At 32.7% G+C, this 21,396-nt stretch overlaps 1 protein-coding gene across 1 annotated transcript in view; it reads left to right on the top strand.

The window, feature by feature from the left end:
- LOC128875844 (uncharacterized) overlaps nt 1-20,875 on the top strand; it is a 196,338-nt gene extending 175,463 nt beyond the window's left edge. The window contains exons 3-7 of the mRNA XM_054121775.1: nt 7,698-7,775; nt 11,450-11,631; nt 15,486-15,684; nt 18,012-18,118; nt 20,470-20,875. Coding sequence (XP_053977750.1) covers nt 7,698-7,775; nt 11,450-11,631; nt 15,486-15,684; nt 18,012-18,118; nt 20,470-20,595 — 692 coding nt within the window. The 3' untranslated portion in view covers nt 20,596-20,875. The remainder of the gene's footprint in view (nt 1-7,697; nt 7,776-11,449; nt 11,632-15,485; nt 15,685-18,011; nt 18,119-20,469) is intronic.
- The last annotated feature ends 521 nt before the right edge of the window (nt 20,876-21,396 follow it).

Raw genomic sequence — 21,396 nt, 5'->3', positions numbered from 1 at the left:
GTACCCTCGCGAATCCTTTGCGACGTACTTTGAGCTGACCCTGCCATGTTTAACGCTCCATGTGAAATTATTCGAACAAAGCTTCTGTGAAATTCAGCTGAGAATTATTCGAATAAAATGTTTCGTTTATTCTGTATTTAATTGTGGGGAACTGACCAATATCGAGTCGCATTTTATGAATATGGTTATCAGTTTAATGAACTAACTTTTAAATAATATCAGTTTTCAAAATTTACCTACCCTGAAGCAATTCATGTATTAGTAGAAATTTTAATTTACTGAAGTTCGTAACGGAAAATTAAAAATTCCTGACTTATTAATATTGGGTTGTCCAGAAAGTTCGTGCCAATTTTTTAAAAAATTTCAAAGGCATAGGTATTATTTTGTTCCACAACTTTTTCACTGTTTATGTGTACACGTTATCTGTCTTCAACTACTATATCGATATGTTCAGATATATTCACCCACCAAAAATAGACATGGACTTTTCAGACAACCCAATACATATATAACATACTTCTTATTAGTATTTTTTCTTCAACGTTGTGTCTATACAGGGTGTTCCAGTTGAAGACGATTACCTAAATATCTCTAATTCCATTACTAGTAGATAACTACAAAACTATATTTTAATAACCTGTTTGTATAAATAACATATTTTATTATATGTTACGTATGTTTTTATATCACGTGTATGGTAAAATATTATCACTGCTGTGATACATTTTTGATAAATATTTAAGACTGGATACCAATGATATAAATTTTATTCAATTTTCCAATCCCAGCAGCAAAGGCCTGTCACCCTTTTTATATGAATTTTATTTTACAGAGCAGTCAACGTGTTAAATTTAAATCTATCATTCTGAAACATTCTGTATTATTTCGGAAACACCATTGTACATAAAATTGCGATAATGAAAGAAAAAGTATAATTAGCCTCTAAAATTATTTCACTGTCCCGTGCTCTCGAACATAAATTTTGATCAAGGAACACAGCCGCGAATGGCCAGGAAATAATCAGCATAAATGTATCTCCTTCACGAGCCACAGAATGGAGAGCAAATTCGCTTGTTGCGTTTTGGCACCTAGCCCGACAAAACAAACGAAACTTTCGTTAGTACCATGAACTCTTCCCGGACCACTTATTCCATGAATGAGAATTTTCTCTCTCTTTGAAAAACAGTCAATTGTCTTGAATGATAATATAAGAATGTGAAAGTTTAGTGGTGCTATTAACATTATACAACAAATCTAAGCAATTAACATACATGTTAAACAGATCAAATTTCTGTTAACCTTCTTAGAGAGATAAAAGCTCCCTTTACATTTTTTAATAGAATCTAATATCAACGTATATACAATTTATTGGCCCCCACTGAAACTACACAAAAATATTTTTCTCGCGTTTTAAAATTAATCGTATAACTCATCAAGAGTACCGTAAATCAACGATCAAAATCTTTATGTGAAAATTACCTACGAAGAGCTCAATGTTAATAATTTAAATCCTACGATAAAACATGGTGGTGGAAGTTATATGGTATCGGGCTGCATTTCGTCGAAAGAAGTTGGGAAATTAGTATTTATAGATGACATTGTAGATAAAAATAAGTATTTAGATATCTTGAAACAAAGTTTAAGAAAAAGTGCAACGGCCATGAACATTGAACACGCATTTAAATTCTATCAAGATGATGACCCTAAACATAAAGCCAGAATAGTTCAAGAATTTTTTACATAATTACATAATTGACCTCGTGTGTTACACCCACCACTGCAGGCAGCGGATTTAAATCCTATTGAGTATTGATGGGATTATCTCGATAGAAAGATTCGAACAACACCAAGAACATCGATTATTGGAAGAATGGAAGCGTATTACAATTAATTGTTTCGAAAAATTTACTTCAAATATGTCTAATCGATTGCGACATGTGATTAAACAAAAGGGCTATCCGACAAAATATTGGTATGTTAATTTATCAAATACACATAGACGGATTTCTTACGTACATCATCAAAAACTCGGTAGGTGTCCGAATATTAATGCGACGCAGGAATAATAGATTATCTAGTATATTGTTTGTTACATAACAAATTCGATATATCCAATAAAGAAAATTTACATTTCTGTTAAACAGAGCATATGTTCTAATATATCACACAACAAAAAATGTATAAAATGAATTATGGTCAGGTGTATATGTATATATTTCGTTCGGCAATATTTCTCTCGAAAATCGATCCCGTTTATTCGGCTTTCGTTAATAATAAAGTGTTATCACTGTTATGATACGTTTTTGTTCCACAACCTTTCCACCTTTTGAGGGATATGTATTATTTGGTTTCAATTATTCTGATATATTCACATCTGTACGCAAAATATCTCATTTTTTTCAATAATAAAATCAATTCTGAAAACAAGATATAATTTACATAGTAATAATGAACAAAGTACTATAGTGTCCGAATAATAATACAAGTCACTGTATGCTTGTTCGTGATATAATTGCTTATAATTGTGTGAATAATTGGAATACTTATTCTAAAATAAATAATTGTTTGTACACTATAAGTAAACAGACGCGCAGACTCAATTGTTTCGTTCAGATACTAATAGGGGTACATTGTGTTCCAATGTCAAACTTTCACTTCAAACAAGTTCCACTTTATATTCTTATTTTCCGAAGATGTGTACCGAGCAAAGAAGGTGCAGTGTCGAAGATAGGGAAACCACCTCGGAGAACCGCGCTGAATTTCAATATGTCCAAAGTCTCGAAGGCACGAAGCGGGACAAATTCCGTATGACATAGCTCCAACGATTTCGTGATAGGAGAGCATAACGCCAATCCACAGATGACACCTGCTTACCTCAAAATGTCTACCCGTGTCTACGTTAACATCTCCTAAGAAATCGCTCTACAGAAACCAAAGCTAAGCAAATACTGAAAGAAGAACGTACGTAGTTCTAAGCAATTGCTAAACGTTTTCGGTTTCGTAATCGATATCATCTTCGCAATAGAAACAATATATAGCACATTATGCTATACACGGTCTATCTGTTAAGTTATGCCACCATTATTTAAGTATTTCTGTTGGTTCAATCAAAACATGTTTTAGACAAATGTTTATCAGTTCTTGGTGAGTTATATGTTCGCATATTTCTAAATCTGAAAAAATGCTATTTTCGTAAAAATGTAGAGGTTGTCTTGACTTTTTTCTAATATTTCTAATTTCTAATGCAAAGACCTCTGTATCGTAGAAAATGGATCGCAGTTTTAACATCTGATGTAATCTGATTTATTTTGTAAGGAATAATTTTTCATTAAAATTAAATTTTTACAAAATTGTCGAGTTCAAGGTCATTTCAAGGTCATACCATAATACACCGTTGAATTCGTCTCGACTCAGCAACGGCTCTATTTAAAAAATAGTCAAGGTGACCTTTACATTTTTACGTAAAAAGCAATTTTTCAGATTCAGAAATATGCGAACATGTAACTCATCAAAAACTGATAAACTTTTTTCTAAAACATTTTCTAATTGCACTATCGGAAATAATGGCGGCATAACATAACAGGTTGATCTTGTATAGTGCATTGTATTATATAGTACATTGTACAGTGCACTATGTAACTATGGATAATATTTGATAGCCATACAATTTTGCTTATTATTGTTCTTCTAATAGATTACGAAAGTTATAATATAAATAATTATAATAATTCAAGGAGAGTAACGATAAACAAAATTATATGGCTACTAAAGTATAGATGCATAATAGTAATAGCTATCATTTCAACCGTTAGATTGAAACTTATGTTAAAGGGTTGGTACTTTAATATACCAAAATGACGACTAAGTATATCTATGTAAACTAGAGTTGTAAATAATTAAATGCAGAAGCACAGAATTTATTTTTACACGTATTAAGTAGAATGAAAATTGATAAGTATAGTAAACAAAAGAGAGATATAAATAATAATGATCTTGATATTTCGCCTACAAACATTTCGTATTGAAAAACAACGTAATGTCTTAAAAAAAGGCCAGGGTATCGCGAGAATGAATTCGTATCTCGTAAGTGAGTGGAATCTGCGGCGGATAACTATCACAAAATCATCCCCTAAACGAGATTACTGTTCAGGCCGGTGTCGGTGGAGCAAGTTTGCGGAGCATTCCCATGCTGGCACCTAGCCAAGCACGCGAAGGCAAATCACTTTCTTTTTTAACGAGCTCGGATAATGCTCTCTTTCTCGTAAATGCGACCTCAGGTTGACTTTGGAAACGAGTTCAACTGTTGGAATACAATGCCAGAGTAAATTGCATTCTTTAAGATACCCTCGTTAACAAATTATCAGCAATTCATCGCTGATTTGTTGCAATTAAGCAACGCTACCGTTACTTTCAGAGGTAAATTAATGAATGAATGCAGACTTAATTCTATCTATAGACTATTCACACGAAGATTCTGAAATCATGCAATCTGCAATCCTTTTAGACCTATGCAGAATTTCAAATAAAATATCAGACTTGAATTAGATTAGTTGAGAATATTCGTGGAATGAAAATAAGGTAATTATACAGAAAAAGGTGCTCAACACCGGTTTCGATGATTTTGAAATATGTTATCAAATTCATTATTCTGAACAACTTTTTCCTATGTATAATTATTTTTTAATTACCTATATTATTCTATCAAAAGTTTTGTTTATGAATATCTCGAAAATTAAGCGTCCCAGGCGATACCAGACATGTATTAGAAAAATTTGATCAGAATAATCAATTTAATAACATATTTCAAAATCATCGAAATCGGTGTTGAGCACACTTTTCTATGTAATTACCAAAAATAATATTAGTTGGCATATGTCTGCTAATGGAAAGCATAGAAAATGCATTTATGACTATATAACATAATCTAAGAAATTAAGTATTCTATTTAATTAATATTTTAAAAAAAGGATTAACGGTTCGTCGAAAATATGCTTTAAAAATGATAAGTATAAGTATGCCTTCTCTGTATTACACGGGAACCATAGCTCGATGGAGTTTCGAATTTTCGAAAATTTTCGAAACTATTCAACAGTTTACGAAGAGTTAATGGGAAAAGCGTGTTCATATACAACATTCTGGATAAAATCCCGAATACGTGTTTCAGTCATACGATAGGGCTGAAAAAGTTACTTAGATAACTTCTGGAACTCGGCTTTAACGGAACTACCTATGAAAGAACTTTATTAAAAATCGACGAAATTCCACCCTTCTCTTCTATGGATTTGCTACAACTTTTGCAGGTTCGTAGATCTACTTGGCCGTCATCAATTCTCGCTGTCAAGTTTCTCTCGCGTCTGTATGGGTCGAGGAACAACTTTTGAACGATTAAAGATTATTTGATACGAGTTGCTTTCAAAAATAGTAAAAAATCACTGCTTTCAGACAATTTACAGATTTTACGATTTTCTATTACTTTACGCGTTACTTTAATTTTTTTTCATCTCCCAATCGATTTAAATAAAAACAATTCGAATTATGAGTTTAGGAGAACAAAGGGACGATCAACTGAACATATACTAGGTTCTGCAAATTCGTTTTATAAATTCATTCTATAAATATACTAAACATTTTTAATAAAATCATTTCAACTGTGCTCGCGTAGACGTCTGATAAGCAAGCTCGCGTACCATTACATTACACGCGTTCGTCTTTTTTCGAAGGCATTTCCGTTCCAATATTGCATCCAGAAACGACGTATCTATTAAAAGAAGCCTTTTCTCCTTTTGAGAGATATTAAATCATTTCAACTTCATGCTCTGTTAAACGTAACTCTTGACAATATGACCTGGCAGGAATATACATTTTAATATCACAAATGAAATGTTGTATCGCTTTAAGGTAACTATATATTAAAAAGAGATACACTTTATACAAGTTATATTGCAAATCAATTATTATTCCTTGCTTTTATATGTTATCTGTTATTCAAGAAAGTTTCTACTGTTGCCTGATTTTTAAATAATCGATTCATGGTTACATTCTTGCAAATAACGAATATCTCGAACGACAAGGACAAAGACAAAGACAAAGACAACAATTTAACGAACTTAAATTAATCCCAATTCTTACGACTTCATTTCTATCTTATATACTCTTCTTATTCTTCGTGCTGTAAATATACACCAAAAATTCTCTGTTTATATTCTTTTTAAAAATATTATAACAACCGTGAAATTTTAATAAAATACGAGGCCTGAAGAAAAACAATTTCAATTATTCGATATATTCTATTAAACATAACGTGTCTTTCTTGAGAGCCTTTTTTGTAATAACAAAGCTGAAGCTTCATTTTTCTCTTATACATACACCTTTCCAAAAAGTTACATTTCCGTTTGTCTTTTTTCATCATTAGTTTTGCTTTTTGTACATGAAATTCATATACTACAAAACTTTACTGGAGAGAACTCGAAATGTGAAGTAAACATTTGAATATATATTCAAATAGGCGCTTGATAGGGACTACATTTTGTTTTTCAGCTGAATTTCCAAAGTGCTGACTAAAACTCTCCCTCAACTTTGCATAATTGAATGGGTTGACTTTAAATTCGCACGAACTGCGAACGAGACAGCGAATGAATGAGCTATCCAAACACCGAAACACTAAAGTGTTCTACAACTGAACGCGCAACCATTATTCTTAACAAAGGAATTGTAATGAATATGCAGGGAGGATATTCGCGCAACTGGTGCAATTTAACGCGAACAAGAGTATCTCGGCAATAGATTATCTGCCTGGAAAACTTCGAATGCCTTAAAAGGTACTTCGGTGGTCTTCAGGACAATTCTATGTTTTACGACCAAGAAGCTTTATTTCCCTTTCCGCGCTATCGCATTTTATGTCAACCAACGTAAATTCCTACCGGACCACATTTCCGCTTCTGACGAAAACGTGTACGTTCTCCGAAACGTGTACCGTATCTCCTATTCCTTATACTCTACTTTTATTTTACTGCTTACTCGTTCAACGAACAGAAAACAGCCTGTTTACCACAAAATGCTGGCAAATACTCGGAAGTATACTACATACGAATAAACTGAAATGTGGCGTTGCGTGATTTGTATTATGCTGAGAGTGTAATTTATTTGTAACATATAGTAACATTAAAATCAATTACTTGTGCTTGTTTTAGCATAATCAATGTGAGTAAAAAGTCTTCAGGATTTGGTATATACGTTTTTGGTATTTGGTATTTCACGTTTAATGTAAATCATGACAAATTTTAATCAAAATGAAATAAAGGGATATATTTCGTATCATCTGTGTTTTATTAAAGCATAAGCCCAAAGCTTCTTTACTTCTTTATGGATACGTTATGACCTTATGGAGTGTATGGCTTTTTAATTTATAGGTTCTAGTAAAAATTGATTTTATCATTCGCGACCGGCAGATATTTTACATTTTTAACAACGAGTACTGATGAAAATAATCAAATTCTAAAGCTGGACATCGGAAATTTGTATCGTTATCGTTGCAAATATGTACTGTATAAAATAAACAGATTTTCATAATTTTATCATAATCAAGAATAGAATTTGAAGTCACGTGAATTCACGTCAGTGGTCGCGAATGTGTTAATACTTTCATGCATACTTCTGTGGTAGATGGATTTTAAATAATTGCTATTGATTTTTTTCAGCGAGCTCGAATCTCATGGGCAAATTTACACAAAGTGTTCGGAGAATCGTCCAGGATGTAAAGGATGAGGGAACTTCAAGTAAGTCTTTGTTCTATATTACTTAGTTTAAAAAGAATTGCAGGGTGCATTACAAATAAATAAATTTCTGCGTATTCCTCTATTCGCAATTATATTATACGCTAATGTATTTTACATTTCACTTTCATATTCTTTACATTTCACGAAAATTGTGATATATTTTTATATTAAAAATATTACATCGCTGAAAACGGGTATAATCGCTATTTGAAATTGAATTTTAAAGTAACAATTATTCATTCCTGAAGAGATCCATAAAAAACATTTTTTCGAAACATTATTACTAACTAAAAAACGATGCTACTTGAATTCACTTTTTTTTAAATACTTATTAATACAATTAAACAATTCTACATTATTAAATTGAACATCGCAGAGATAATAAAAGTACAAATTTTCAAATGTTAATCTTCAAATGTTATCTTGGGAACTAATTCAAGGTTATATAGCAGAGATAGTTGACTTTTCCGTAAATACTCTCACTTAAACTGTTATCTTAGATGTCGAACTCTCGAAGCGTGGTCTTGTTTGTAGAGTTGTAATACCAGAGAATTGGGAGGAAGATGGTCGTTCCAACTGTTAGAAATAAGCTATTGGCTATGTGCCAGCTAGTCGGTCGTTAGCTTCATGAATGGAATTGAAGTAGAAGCTCTTACACTCGGTCAATGGACGTAACGATGCGCCGGAAGTACGGTTTGCACTTCAAATAGTCGCAAACCTTTCGAATAGAGTAACATCATTAATGTGATGTGACTTTCAAACTTTTAACTTTTAAACTTTTAAAAATTATTAATCAAACTTTTAAATTAATAAAATTAATAATAAAAACGAAGTATATAACGTAATAAACCATGAGTTCCTATTTTTAGTAAAATACCTGGTAAAACTATTGATCCAAAAACTGGAGCCTCAACATGAGCCTTTAATAATCATCCATGAAATAAAAATATAGGAATTTTAATAAAAAATGATAATATATATATAAACTAGCAAACCTCGGCACGGCTTCGCCCGTGCTAAGACTGAGTTGAATTTAAATTTTGATCTTAAAATAATTTAAACTAACGCTAACATTTAGCATAAGGCGAGTTGATAAACAATATTTTTTGTTTTTTTATTTTGTGTATAGACTTTTTGGTGTCCCTACTCCGGAGCAAGCAACATACATATAGTTGACCATCCGAAAAACATGGATTTTCTAAAAATTCGGCAACGCGCAGTGACTGCCCATGAGCTTTGTTAATTGTCATCGCGAAAGCAAGACACACAGGAAACTGTAGTCGTTTGAATAACTTCAAATCCATACTAATATTAGCAATGCGAAACTAACTCTGTCTGTCTATTACCTTTTCACGCCTAAACTGATCAATAGAAATATAGTTTTCTTGAATTTAAATTTGGAAGTGGAACCATTTGTTGTTTTAAATGAGGGTAGTGTCGTATACACGGTGAATCATGTATCTTGTTCTTCCATTTATTCTATTCTATTTATTTATTTTATTCTAGTTCTTCTAATATGTTATTTTTACTAAAATAAGGTTTCAGTTCTAGAATCTAACAGTTCGACAACGTGAATGTCGTTTGCATTCAACTGACAGTGCAACAGTTCAGTTCGTGAACTTTCGCAAACCAGTCAGTGTCTGCCTTTTGTTCTTCGTAACACAGATGTTTGGATCGATATTTCTAATTCTCCGTATACACATATTGAAATTTCGAATTGAACTCGTTCGAATTACAACAAATTGAATAGCATAAAAATCCTCTCCGTGACAAAATACATATATGTGCCAGGTTTCGTGTTGATCGGTCAAACAGTTTCGAAGTTTATCAATCATACATAAATATATGTACATGCAAACATCCATTTTTATATACACAGATAATAGATACAAATAAATTCATACCCATGTTTCTATTTACATTTATAACTAATATAAAAAATAAATATGAATAAATGTAATGAAAAAATAATGTATAATATATAAAATAATACCTTGATAATAATCGTGTAATTCCTATTCCTCGAAAGATAATAATTATAAATGTTAAAATTAATTTTATTTCATAATAAAAATAAAAATTTAACAAATCTAAAGATATAGAAATTATTAATGAAACTATTAATAATCTACTAAATAATAAAACACAAAACTTTTCGACAGAAATTTAAATTCAGATTGTTTCAAACTGTACTGAAAAACGCTTTCAAACGACTGTGTAAATTACAAAGCTCAAGCAAACCAATTAAATTGTCCACTTACACGAGACGAAAGTTCCCATGAAATTTAATAGCAGGGAACGTTGCAAAAATGATCAGAGTACGAGGGACCTTTAGCCTGCATACAGACGCACCTCGGTTCATTGTTGCATTCGCTCAAATTCGCCGGAGGGTATCATAGAAACTATAAAAGCAACGTTTAGTTAAGATAGATACAAATTCATGGTAACGTGGCCGCAATTTTAATTTTTCCATTAGACGCGCACGGAACTGCCCTGTGAGCAATATTGTCAAGTTAGCTGGTAAATGGACAACGCGTATGTTTACACGCGCCTGCACGTAGAGATTGTCTCGCTTATTAACTTTGAAACAGAGGACGACCATACGAATGGAGAATACCCTGAAATAATGACGATGCTTGTTACGAGACATGACGAGCTTCAGAATTATTGACCACGCTTATGTACCTTCTAGCACAAAATATTGGCGAAAATTTTACCTTCCAAATGAAATCCAGCATTCTGTAAAAATAACAATTATTTTAACGCTTTGTGCGATATTATTGATTACGTCATTGTTCCTATTCATCTTTTTCACGAAAAATGAGAACCGATAGAGAGCCGATATATTATCAGTAATTTTTAAGTGACAAATATAGGTTAATAAATAACGGTTATTCAAGCATGAGAGCCTTTAATATCACCAATAAACATACAAAAACGAAAATTAATTTTTAAAAAATAATGTACATAATATAGACATTTGTATACACTTTATTTTGTATTATATTCTGTCTTAAAGATTTGTTCTGGTAATCGAACAAGTAAATAATTCATGATACAATGTCGGTGACCTTGAAATGACCTTAGAAGATGAAATTTGCGTGTCTTCGACTTTCGCTAACTTCTTATAGATTAATGTATTTGTCTCGACAGATGCTACCAGAAAATAAGTATAGAAATAGATTATCCTATTTAAAAAAAAATTATTTAAAACAGCAGAGTTTCATATTTCGAAAATGACTTTACCTACAGAGGAACTTTTACCAACTCTTGATTATAACCACTTCTACACCCTGAAACGTTTGCTTAACCAATTTTACCCTAACTACCATTGCCTCGAAACTAATCAAAATGCTAATAATTACTGGACCACCCTTTATGCAAAAGTTCCACGGTATAGCAAACGTTTAAATACACACATGGAGTTAAAATTATAAACTATCAAGAATACCAATGAAATATTTATAAAGTTTATTACTTATTAGCAATCCTTTTATATTACTACAAATTGAACCACAAATGCATATAATACGATGGTAGGTGATCATTTGTAGTTATGCTGTATAAAGTTGTGTAAGTAGATAGCTCTTCAACTATTTTAATAATTAAGTAAGTAATCTAAGGAACTTGGATTTGATTACATTATTATTTCATCGTCATTTCTGTGATTCCAGGTGGTCAAACTAAAGAAGAAGTGATTGAAACAAACGAAAGACTAAGAATCGTAAGGATACGCCTGGATGGAAGTTACGAGATCGCTAAACGTGCCCTCGTTGAACTAATGTGCAAGTATACTGACAGCAAGCAAGTCCGCAATGTGTTTCAACGTTACAACCTCCTAAAACTTATGATTAAGGTAATCATTATTTCACGTTGATGTTCAGAGATATCTGGAAAAATATATAAAAATATTAATACTACAAGTGTATTAATATTTTCATATATTTTTCCAGATTTCTCTGAATATTATAAATTACTGAATATCACTGAATATTACAATATTAATACATTTGAAGTATCTTCTTCGGACAGATGTGTTTCCAGATAAATGTTCGTAGCGTATTACGAAACAAAAATCTCTATGGAATCAATATTTCAATCGAACCTGTATTTTATATCTTGACATTAATTTATTAATACCGCCAGATTTGGTTTGTGGGTTAAGGTGTAAATGAACTGTTCACGCGCGGTTTACACTATATAAAGTAAATATTTATTTACGTAAAGATACATATATAAATGAATTTCGACTATTGCCGCGATCGTACGCATCGTACGATCGTACGCAGAGCGCATAAGGAACAATAATAACAATCGACATCAGCCGATGTCGCTGTCACGATCCAAGCCGCGGTCGATATATTTCCTAACAAATACATTATATGAATAAATTATACATCAATATCGATTAACACCTTGGCTTCAGATGACGCGGATAGACGTAATTGAGATTTTCATATATTAAAAATAAATTTAAAAATAAATTTTTAATGCATTATGCGTCGTTGGAAGTATTGTATAAGGCACAGTTTTTACATTCAAGTTTTGTTTCAGGATGTAATCAGAAACTATTGTGAAATTCTCTTACATTTTGATCATTGTTTTCATATACATACATATGTCATACAAAGAAAAAATATTAATTTCCATAGTAGATTACTGTGAGAAAAATATCAAAGTTTTATTTTCTAGTAGAAAAGTAATTTTTTTCAAATGAAATTTAGTAATTTAACTCGTTCTTTGAAATTTCTTTGAAAAAGTATTAATTACTAGGAAAAGTTATAACGGTTTTTTCCCAACGTACATACATATTTGTAAAAAAATAAAATGCATCGCATTGAAACGCAACAAGTGATTTTTTTTTATGAAATACATTGAATTTTGTGATCAGTAATCAGGCGATCAAAGACTTCGAAACGCTGTAATATTTGTTAAATAATTTGTTAATGAATTTGTCAAAAGTGAAGTGATGTACAAAATAGCATTGACTATTAAGTTTGTTCTTGTGTTTTCTTAGATCGACATTATTTCTTACGGACATTGACTTTTACAATTTTATTAACGACTGCACGTAGCTTATTACAAATTCTTTTACTGTTTTTTCAACACTTAAATAAATTCTATTAATGTTTATTATATCTAATATAATGTCTAATGTAATAAATATATATTTCATCCTTCAAAAAGCTGCATGATACTTTTACTCTAAAGTGAAGATTTCTTATCACCAAAGAATTATACGTTCTTTTAAAAAATCTTCTTCTTTTAAGTAGTAGTGTACAACCGAACATTGAAACAATTCTGTTTGAATTCGCCATCGTGAATTGTAGATAAACAAGGGTATACGTAGAAAGATAGCAAAGGATTGCTCCTAATCTGGTGGGTCCACGGTTGCCCCGGAAACAAAGAGCAATAAAACCTTATTGGTCTCCTTTATTCCCATCTGGTCGCTAAATTTTCAGCCCCAGGACACTTCACGCTCAGAAATACAAAGCCAATGTCTGTCGACGTTCTAAGACTGTATAAATGTTTTAAAAAACATTTTCGTTCATTTTCGTCCATTTTCGTCGCTCCTCGAGTCGCGAAAAGCAAATTAAGAAAGAAAAGTGCGATGTCCTCTTACTTGTAAATCTAAAACACTTTCCTCATTCTAAATCGGTATTAAATACTTGTAATTTGCAACTATTACAAATTATAAACAGGAAAAGCAGCAATAATAAGTCGTAAATATTAGATATTTTATGGAAGAATACTCGCAACACTTAATATTAGGTGTAGAAAATAATTCTATGACTTTATATTCAGTAATTTATAACTTTCGTTTAAACAGAACATCTAATAAATTATAAACTTCTAAATCGCCAAGAGATCTTAAACAGATAAATATTGAAAGCAGTGTTTCAACTCAATTTCGAACAACAAAATCAAATAATGTTCTACAACATATACGGTTTTAATTGTTTAAAAGAGTATCCCACTTAATTGGACAAACAAATCAAACGGTTCGATGCCAAAATATCTAATTACCATACTCCCCCGATTATTCAAATTTTATTACGAACAAGGTGCATATTTGCATAGTAAAGTACATTTGAATAATATATGAATGCAATCAATATTCACTATTAATATTGATCGGAATTCATCAAAATATCGTTGACAAGTAATACCAAATTTCGCAATTTGATTCAAACTTCCAGTAAGAAATAAAGTCAAAGTTTTATTTGAATTTAGAAATAGAAAATATTTGATACAAGAAATTTTAAAACTATAAGTAGTAGTAATTCTTTTAATTCTCTACTGAAAAGTTTCGTCAACTATTTCCGGGTGACGCACAGTGCGGAGAAATAGCAAAATTGTGGACAAAAATTAAAATTTCATTGCTAATATAAATATATTGCCATTTATTCACAAAAAAAAAAAATTAAAATTAACCATAAACATTAATAAAATAACAACAAAATTAACAAATTTAACAAAAAATTAACAAACCCCGATTTTGATGAAACTTTGTATACTTGTTTGTGGGACCTTCTTATGAATTACACAATCCTCAGTACATGCGACTTATGCGTTTTGAGGGAGAAATTGACCCTTTTGTCCGACCCGCCCCTTTTACTTTTGCTCGGAAACGATTAGAGATTTCAAAAAAATGTTCAAGCAAACATTACACTGTTTTTAGAGGCCTATAAACCAGTACCAACAAATTTAAAAGAAACAAATTTTTTTTAAATTACCCCCCCCCCTCGAAATTTTTGAAAATTTTGATTTATTTCTGGATCAGTAAGAGCGTTTCTTTATCAGTAAGCGTTTTTTTATTCTGAATGCAACGGTATGTGTGAGTTTATGATTATCATACAGGAAAATGATGTAATATTGTAAAATTGTCGCTTTAGTAGTCCATATTTCGAATTCTTTAGGAATTTTTTTCTCATAAATAATAGAAGTTGCACCCATATGTTATTTAACACAATATGCTTCATTTTGGCTGAGGATGTGAAAAATAATTTTTCTAGAAATCCATAAATCAATTAAATCAGAATTTTTTACTTCCAATTGTGACCCTACACCAACAGTACGGTCCCTTATTAAAAATTATGTAAAACCGAACGTTGCAAGTATTTGCAAAAAAACTTATAAGTTTCTTAAAATATAACAAATAATGTATCCAAATATGTTGAGAACACAGGATATTTTTTACCGTTTTTTCTGTATATTTGTTTAAAGATAAAGATTATATTATGGATACAAATGATTGATACACGATTATTTATAACAATTTCCACGCTGACACACATTTTCTACGATAGAAATCTGCCTCACATTGTGATATATATTAATATTGAATTTTGTCCACTTATTCTGCACTCTGTGACGTGGCGACCAACGTGTTAAGAATGTTAAGATGTTAACTGCCCACCAGGGTGCGATATCGGCCGCGTTGAGAAATAATTCAGTCTCTAGCGAAAAGTAACACACTCACGGGATAAATCTTAGATCACTCGGGACAGGTTAGAGCTTTCCGAATAAAGACGGCGGATTTCTCTGTCGGAACTTGTTTCGTGGAAAGTGTCACTGCGGATGAAAAAGATCGGGTGTGCCTGAAGGTAGCCGACCACCTAATTCCTCTCTTTGCTCTAGCTCCTTGCAGTTCTTTCTCTACGGGATTTGCTATATGTATAAAGCGTGTCTGCGGTTTTACCTTTCCAGGACGTGATTAAGTTAGAGACCCAATACTGGACGCTGGTGGATATACCGAAGCAGGAAAAACAAGAAACGGTGCCAGCCTTTGTCCTCCGCGCATGCTCCATCATGGAAAAGACCCACAAAAGCGGCGAGGGCGTAAAAACCTCGGCTCGCCTAGCCGAAGAAGCGGAGACCAAGAGAGAACGCATAGAGAGACTCGAAAGTAAGTTGAAATTACAATCGAAATTAGATTGCTTCACTCGAAATCGGGCACTAAATGGAGCAGCATCTCAGATTTTGTGCAGATTTGAGTGTGCTGCTATATTTCGAGATATTTACACGTAGTACTCAAAGGACTTTTCAAAATTATCAAATTATAGATTTTACAAGTGTTTGAAAACGTTTTATTTAAAATATTGTTTAATAATCCGGAGAATAAATAATTATTACGAACCGATACTTTTTCAATTGCAATTATTAATAAATGTATAAATATTAATACTTGTAATATTATTTGTAACAATTTAGGACAAAATCTGAGATATTGCTCCATTTAGTGTCCGATTTCGCGCGGAATGACTCTGATAGTATACAAAGAACAATTCTTTTTCTTATAATCTTTCTTATAATCTTATAACCAACACGGCCTACGAACAAACAAAAGAATTGAACAAATGATTAATAATTATTTGGCAGAGGACAGACATTCGTACACGCAGACCTTAAAACTAACTTAGCTTAATCTAACTTATATTCTAACGCGACTTAGAACTAAGGTTTCCACCGGGGAAACACTGTCTTCGTTCGACGCAATACCTAGCTACGAAAATCAAGAAAATATTAGTAATTCGACACAGAAATAAATACGACCGACGCGAGACACGCCCACGCGATCGCGAGATCCATATCGACCGAAAGATCATAGATGAATGCATCCTCGCTCCTCGTATACGTACCTGCGACAATCATGGGACTCACGGGTGGCTTGTTGATGAATAAACGGGAAAGGGTTGAACAGTGAACCACGTTATGGTCGATTCGAGGGCTCGTTGGATCCATCGAGAAAATAATTCACGAAACATTAATATTATAGCAGAATATACATATTCCCCACAATTGCTTCAACAAGTATTGTTAATTATTAACTCTTTGCATTCGAGAGGTAACTTTCAGTCGCCATTAGATTTCACGCAGCAAATCTACAATATCTAATGTTTCTTTAGGTTTAATTTCTTTGGAGCTCGAAGTGTCGAAAAAATGATTGTCGGCGAGGTAAAGGTGACCTTATTCTCAAATCTACATAGATAGTTTAGAATTCATGGCAATAGAACGTTAAGAAACATCTCGAGTTGCTGGCAGATACCAGAAAAAAGGCCTCGAGTGTAAAGGGTTAATTTACTGTTGTCAGAAATTAATTTTTAATTATTTCAACCAATAAATATCAAAATATAGAAAAATTTCCCACGATTGATGTCTTCATTGAATACTTATTCTGAACCGCGAATGATATTAATATTTAAGCGAATACTAAGTATCACTATATACATTATAAATGTTTAATTAATTCAAAGATAAAATTTTAATTGCATCTCGAAGTTACAGATTGTTATTCCATATGTTTTTTTGACAAAGTAAAGTAAACGTATTCTAAGAACATTTGTGTAATTTTTAATAATTGCACTATTCTCGAGAAACAAATAGATAGTATAATGTCTCTTCTACAAGAGGATTTAAATCAATTACTGAACATAATATAATATTTGTACGTTTCCGGAAACATTGTTGCTGGAATTGTATGTAGCAAACAAAATTTATGATCCTGTTTCCTTGAACATGAATGAAAAGCACGCAAACATAGAGAATAAAATTCGAACAAACAGGCAACTATTCGTCTCGAGTGAAGGAACAGTGTTTTCTTTGCACAAATTATACGGAACGGATGCTATGCGATGGCTGTCCTGTCTCTTGGAAACTTCCTAGGCATGAATAATATATTATCTTCTATCATACGTGCTCGATGGGAGCAAGGAGGGATCAGTTATTGTATTATAGCTCTGCTGTCATTCAGTATTATTCCACGCTTTCAAAAGATACTGAAAGCAACGCCATGATATTCCAATAAAAACATCCTTCGCTATTTGCTTCTATGGTTCATTAATAATGTTTTTGGTAACTTGTGATACGTAAATAATATCAATTTATAAATAAAGTTATTTTAAACTTCGATTCATAATATCAAATGTGTATATCAAATTATGATACGTTTATAAGAAAGGTACTAAATATTTAATTAATGTAAGAAATAGTAACTTTGAACTAATGAAGTGATAAGTAAAGGAATATTTTTAATTGATTACATTAGAACGTCTAAGCTTGTTCACTGTAACGGTGAAATGAATTTGAATGTAAATTAATTTTATATAATTTTCTAATTACACTGGCCAGTAGTTGCAGCATAAGTAATACTACATATGCCATTAGAAATAACTTAAGCATACCATCTGCTTCCTATAAAGATTAATAAATTCACATTTCTTTTCTCACGTGCAGGTATGACAACAGCCCAGATCGAAGCAGAGAACACGCAAATGACTAATGATCTGTACAGACTGCTGAAGAAATACACAGGACTCAGAAATCTCATCCGAGATTTGAAGGTACTTATAACCGAGTGCATCAAGCACAACGACATTGTTCCTTTATCCTCTCCTTGAATCTCAACATGCTGGTAAACATTCTATGAAACCATCTTTCAATCAGAAGCACCGACATCGGTAAAAGCTTGCTCCGAAACGCCTCGTGCATCGCCATTATTCTCTACCTATTCACCACGTTCGCTTTCATTTCTCCTCCTTTCAATGTCAAAGCAAGCTAACCACGAGAGGCTACCCGATACGATGAAAAAAGTAGTCGTTACTTTTGCTGTTCGGAAGCTTATGGGACTCTTTCCCCGACAATGACATAGCCTCGAGCTGAAAATACTCTTTCACGCTATCGTACAACTACATATAATATGGTAAACCGCATTACATCCGTGGCCAATTCAAATGCTCGATATCTTGACATTCGTCGAAGCAAATTTTCTATTCAGTAGAGTTAAAGCCGTTTTCTTAACGCTTTATTTACCGGGAGCCTATGTATAAGCTTTTTAATTGCAGTATTTAGCTATTCGAATTTATTTACTGTGTCGATGGTTGTCTACTTACAATGATCAGTGTTTAGAAACAGACTTGGCTTTCAATGTACCCAGTAACAGTATGGAGGAATTATTGTCAGCCTAGATTGGCACATGCTACTGTAGAAAATTCTTTTTTGAATTAAAAACTGTTTCTAAATAGCCCGGTAGATAAACTGTTAAGAACGATGGAAGTAACGTTTCAATGAAAAATATTTACAGTGATACTAAAAACAGTATTTTGGTCTAGAACTTTCAAGGAATCTATTTCTTCGTTCATATTTTTAAAATGTAGACATTAAAAAATATGTCTACTAAAGGATTCAGTTGATTCGGAAAATTAACGAAATTAGTAACATCTAAAGAGAACGGTATCGAAGTGTAGGGTGATCTTTTGAAATTTTAGAACACTCTTTACTGTTAAAACGAACATAATGGGACGCCGCCACTGGAATAAAGAACAATTCGACAATTTATTTAAAGAAAGTTGGCTACAAGATGATGAAAAATTAAAACAGACTGAGCGCGCTTATATCAGAGAAAACATGTGCTTACCATAAACCGCATATGCCCGACTGACCACCAAGTCAAATCATACTGCGTATTATGTGTAACCCTTGGAACTACGTTATCTTTACCTGTATTTATATTGGCGTTCTATTGTCTTTTACTGTTTACGTACAACGGTCTGGTCCTTTACTGATCCAACACATCGATATCACACATCTCCCTTTCCTCATTATAGAATACAATATATACAGAGTGTTAACAAATATGTGGCCGTTTTTCAAAATCAAGTCTTCATATCAGTATAAATCGAAAAGTCCTTTACCATTTTGCGATCTGAGGTAATTTCTTTTTTAATTTTTTTTGTGTGCATCGGTACGTCTTTCTCGCGCGTGAGTGCGTCCATGTGCGACCGCGCGTTTAGCTGACAAGAATTTAAACAGCCCGCGCCGGAAATCACACCTGTCAACCGCTTATATCTCAACAACGAAGCGTCAGATGGCAAAATGGTAAGGGACTTTTCGATTTACAGTAAAGTCGCCTTAAAGGCATAAATTTCTCTACGATAAATGCACATGAACCATCCCCATCACTGAGTAGTGTAACATGATCTGGGATCGGATATCTCGGTGAAACAATGCTAATGCAATGATAAAACTCACCGACATATCCTGGTGTTTTCGCTACGTTCTCTTCTTGATTCGCTGTTCTTCTCTACGTTCGAAGCTCGTCGGCAAACATCAGAAAATATATGAACTACGATTAACGCACAAGTTCAGTCCCGAGCTTGTGCATGTAAGGAAACTTTACTGTACATACTGGTATGAAGACTTGATTCTGAAAAAAATGTCCCACATATTTGTTAACACCCGATTTATTAGGTGTACAAATAAGTTCGGTGCCTTTTTATCATATACTCGATGTTTATTTATAAGCAAAAGGAATACAGTTTATGTTTCAAAGTAATCACCATCTTGTCTTCTTCCACTTTTCGGAAATGTAATTACAAGTGAATATATGTAAAGACACCGAACTTATTTGTACACCTAATATTTTAAGATCATACGTATTTTAATGATTTTTGAAATCCATGTTACGCACCCCCTGAATACCTTGCAACAAATACATAACAAAAAATTCCCGCAATATTTGACCTGTTAATTTTAATATTAACGCGTGACCCAAACCTTCGAAAGTTTTAAATAGAAAATACATGCAAGTTTTCCAACCGGCTACTTTTTTTTATTTTTAAAGTCACGAGAAAAAATTCGGAACACTTTAATGGAGCTTATTACTTTTGTATAACGAACGCATTGTTTGCTGCAGGAGGAGTACAACGGTTCGAAGATGTACCCAATCTTTCCTCGTTACCCGATACTAAAGGACATGATAAAGGACATAATGCACAACCCAGACTATATGGAGGTTTGTCACGAAGTGGACCAAGCATAGCGGCCGGACCCCCTCCACCGTTCGCCACGCATGACCTTGTAAAATTCTTCTATTTGCAACAGGTGGTAGCGTGGTCGTTGGTGAAGGGGGTGAACTAGATAAACAAGCCTCGAAAAAGTATTCCTTTGTTCGGTGGTCGATCACCAAAAATTTAGTAAATTTATTTCAAACTCGTCTCTCCGTAGAAGCACCCTTCGGTTTATGTTAATCTCACTATAACTGAATAATTTATTCCTTCGGCTGATTAAATTCAAACGATCTAAATTTACGCGCAGCAATTAGTTACCCAATCATGTGTTACATTTACGTTAATTTTGCTCATTGATCGAATAATCTGTCGTAATATGAATGAACATATATAAAACGACAAAATGAGATAACATCGTCGGTTGAAGAAGGGTAGCGGAATCGGCCACGAAAATTCTGCTACTTGGTGACTATGCTACGCGACGACATAAGAAAATTTCACTTCCTTTATTTCGTAACACAATTTTAAAGAAATATTGTTTGCTCGAGATTTTTGTTACGAATAAAATAGGAAGGAAGATTGTAGTTCCAAGATTTATATTGTACGTTAATTTTAAGTCTTAAATGAAATGAAACTTACGGCGTAAAAAAAAAGAACTGTAAATTAAACGATTGTTTTCCAACTGAAGCACTAAAAGTAGCAGAGTGAGAAATAGTTCCAACATAAGAGAAACGTAACCGATCACTTTAGTTTCTGATTTCGATCGGAATAGCCGCTTGCACGTTGAAACACAAAATACAAAGTTATACCGCCGCGATTCATGAAAACACTAC

The sequence above is a fragment of the Hylaeus volcanicus genome, chromosome 4 (assembly GCF_026283585.1).
Source record: "Hylaeus volcanicus isolate JK05 chromosome 4, UHH_iyHylVolc1.0_haploid, whole genome shotgun sequence".
Taxonomy (NCBI): domain Eukaryota; kingdom Metazoa; phylum Arthropoda; class Insecta; order Hymenoptera; family Colletidae; genus Hylaeus; species Hylaeus volcanicus.
The sequence above is the reverse complement of the archived record's forward strand: the minus strand, read 5'-3'. Positions and strand labels throughout refer to the sequence as shown.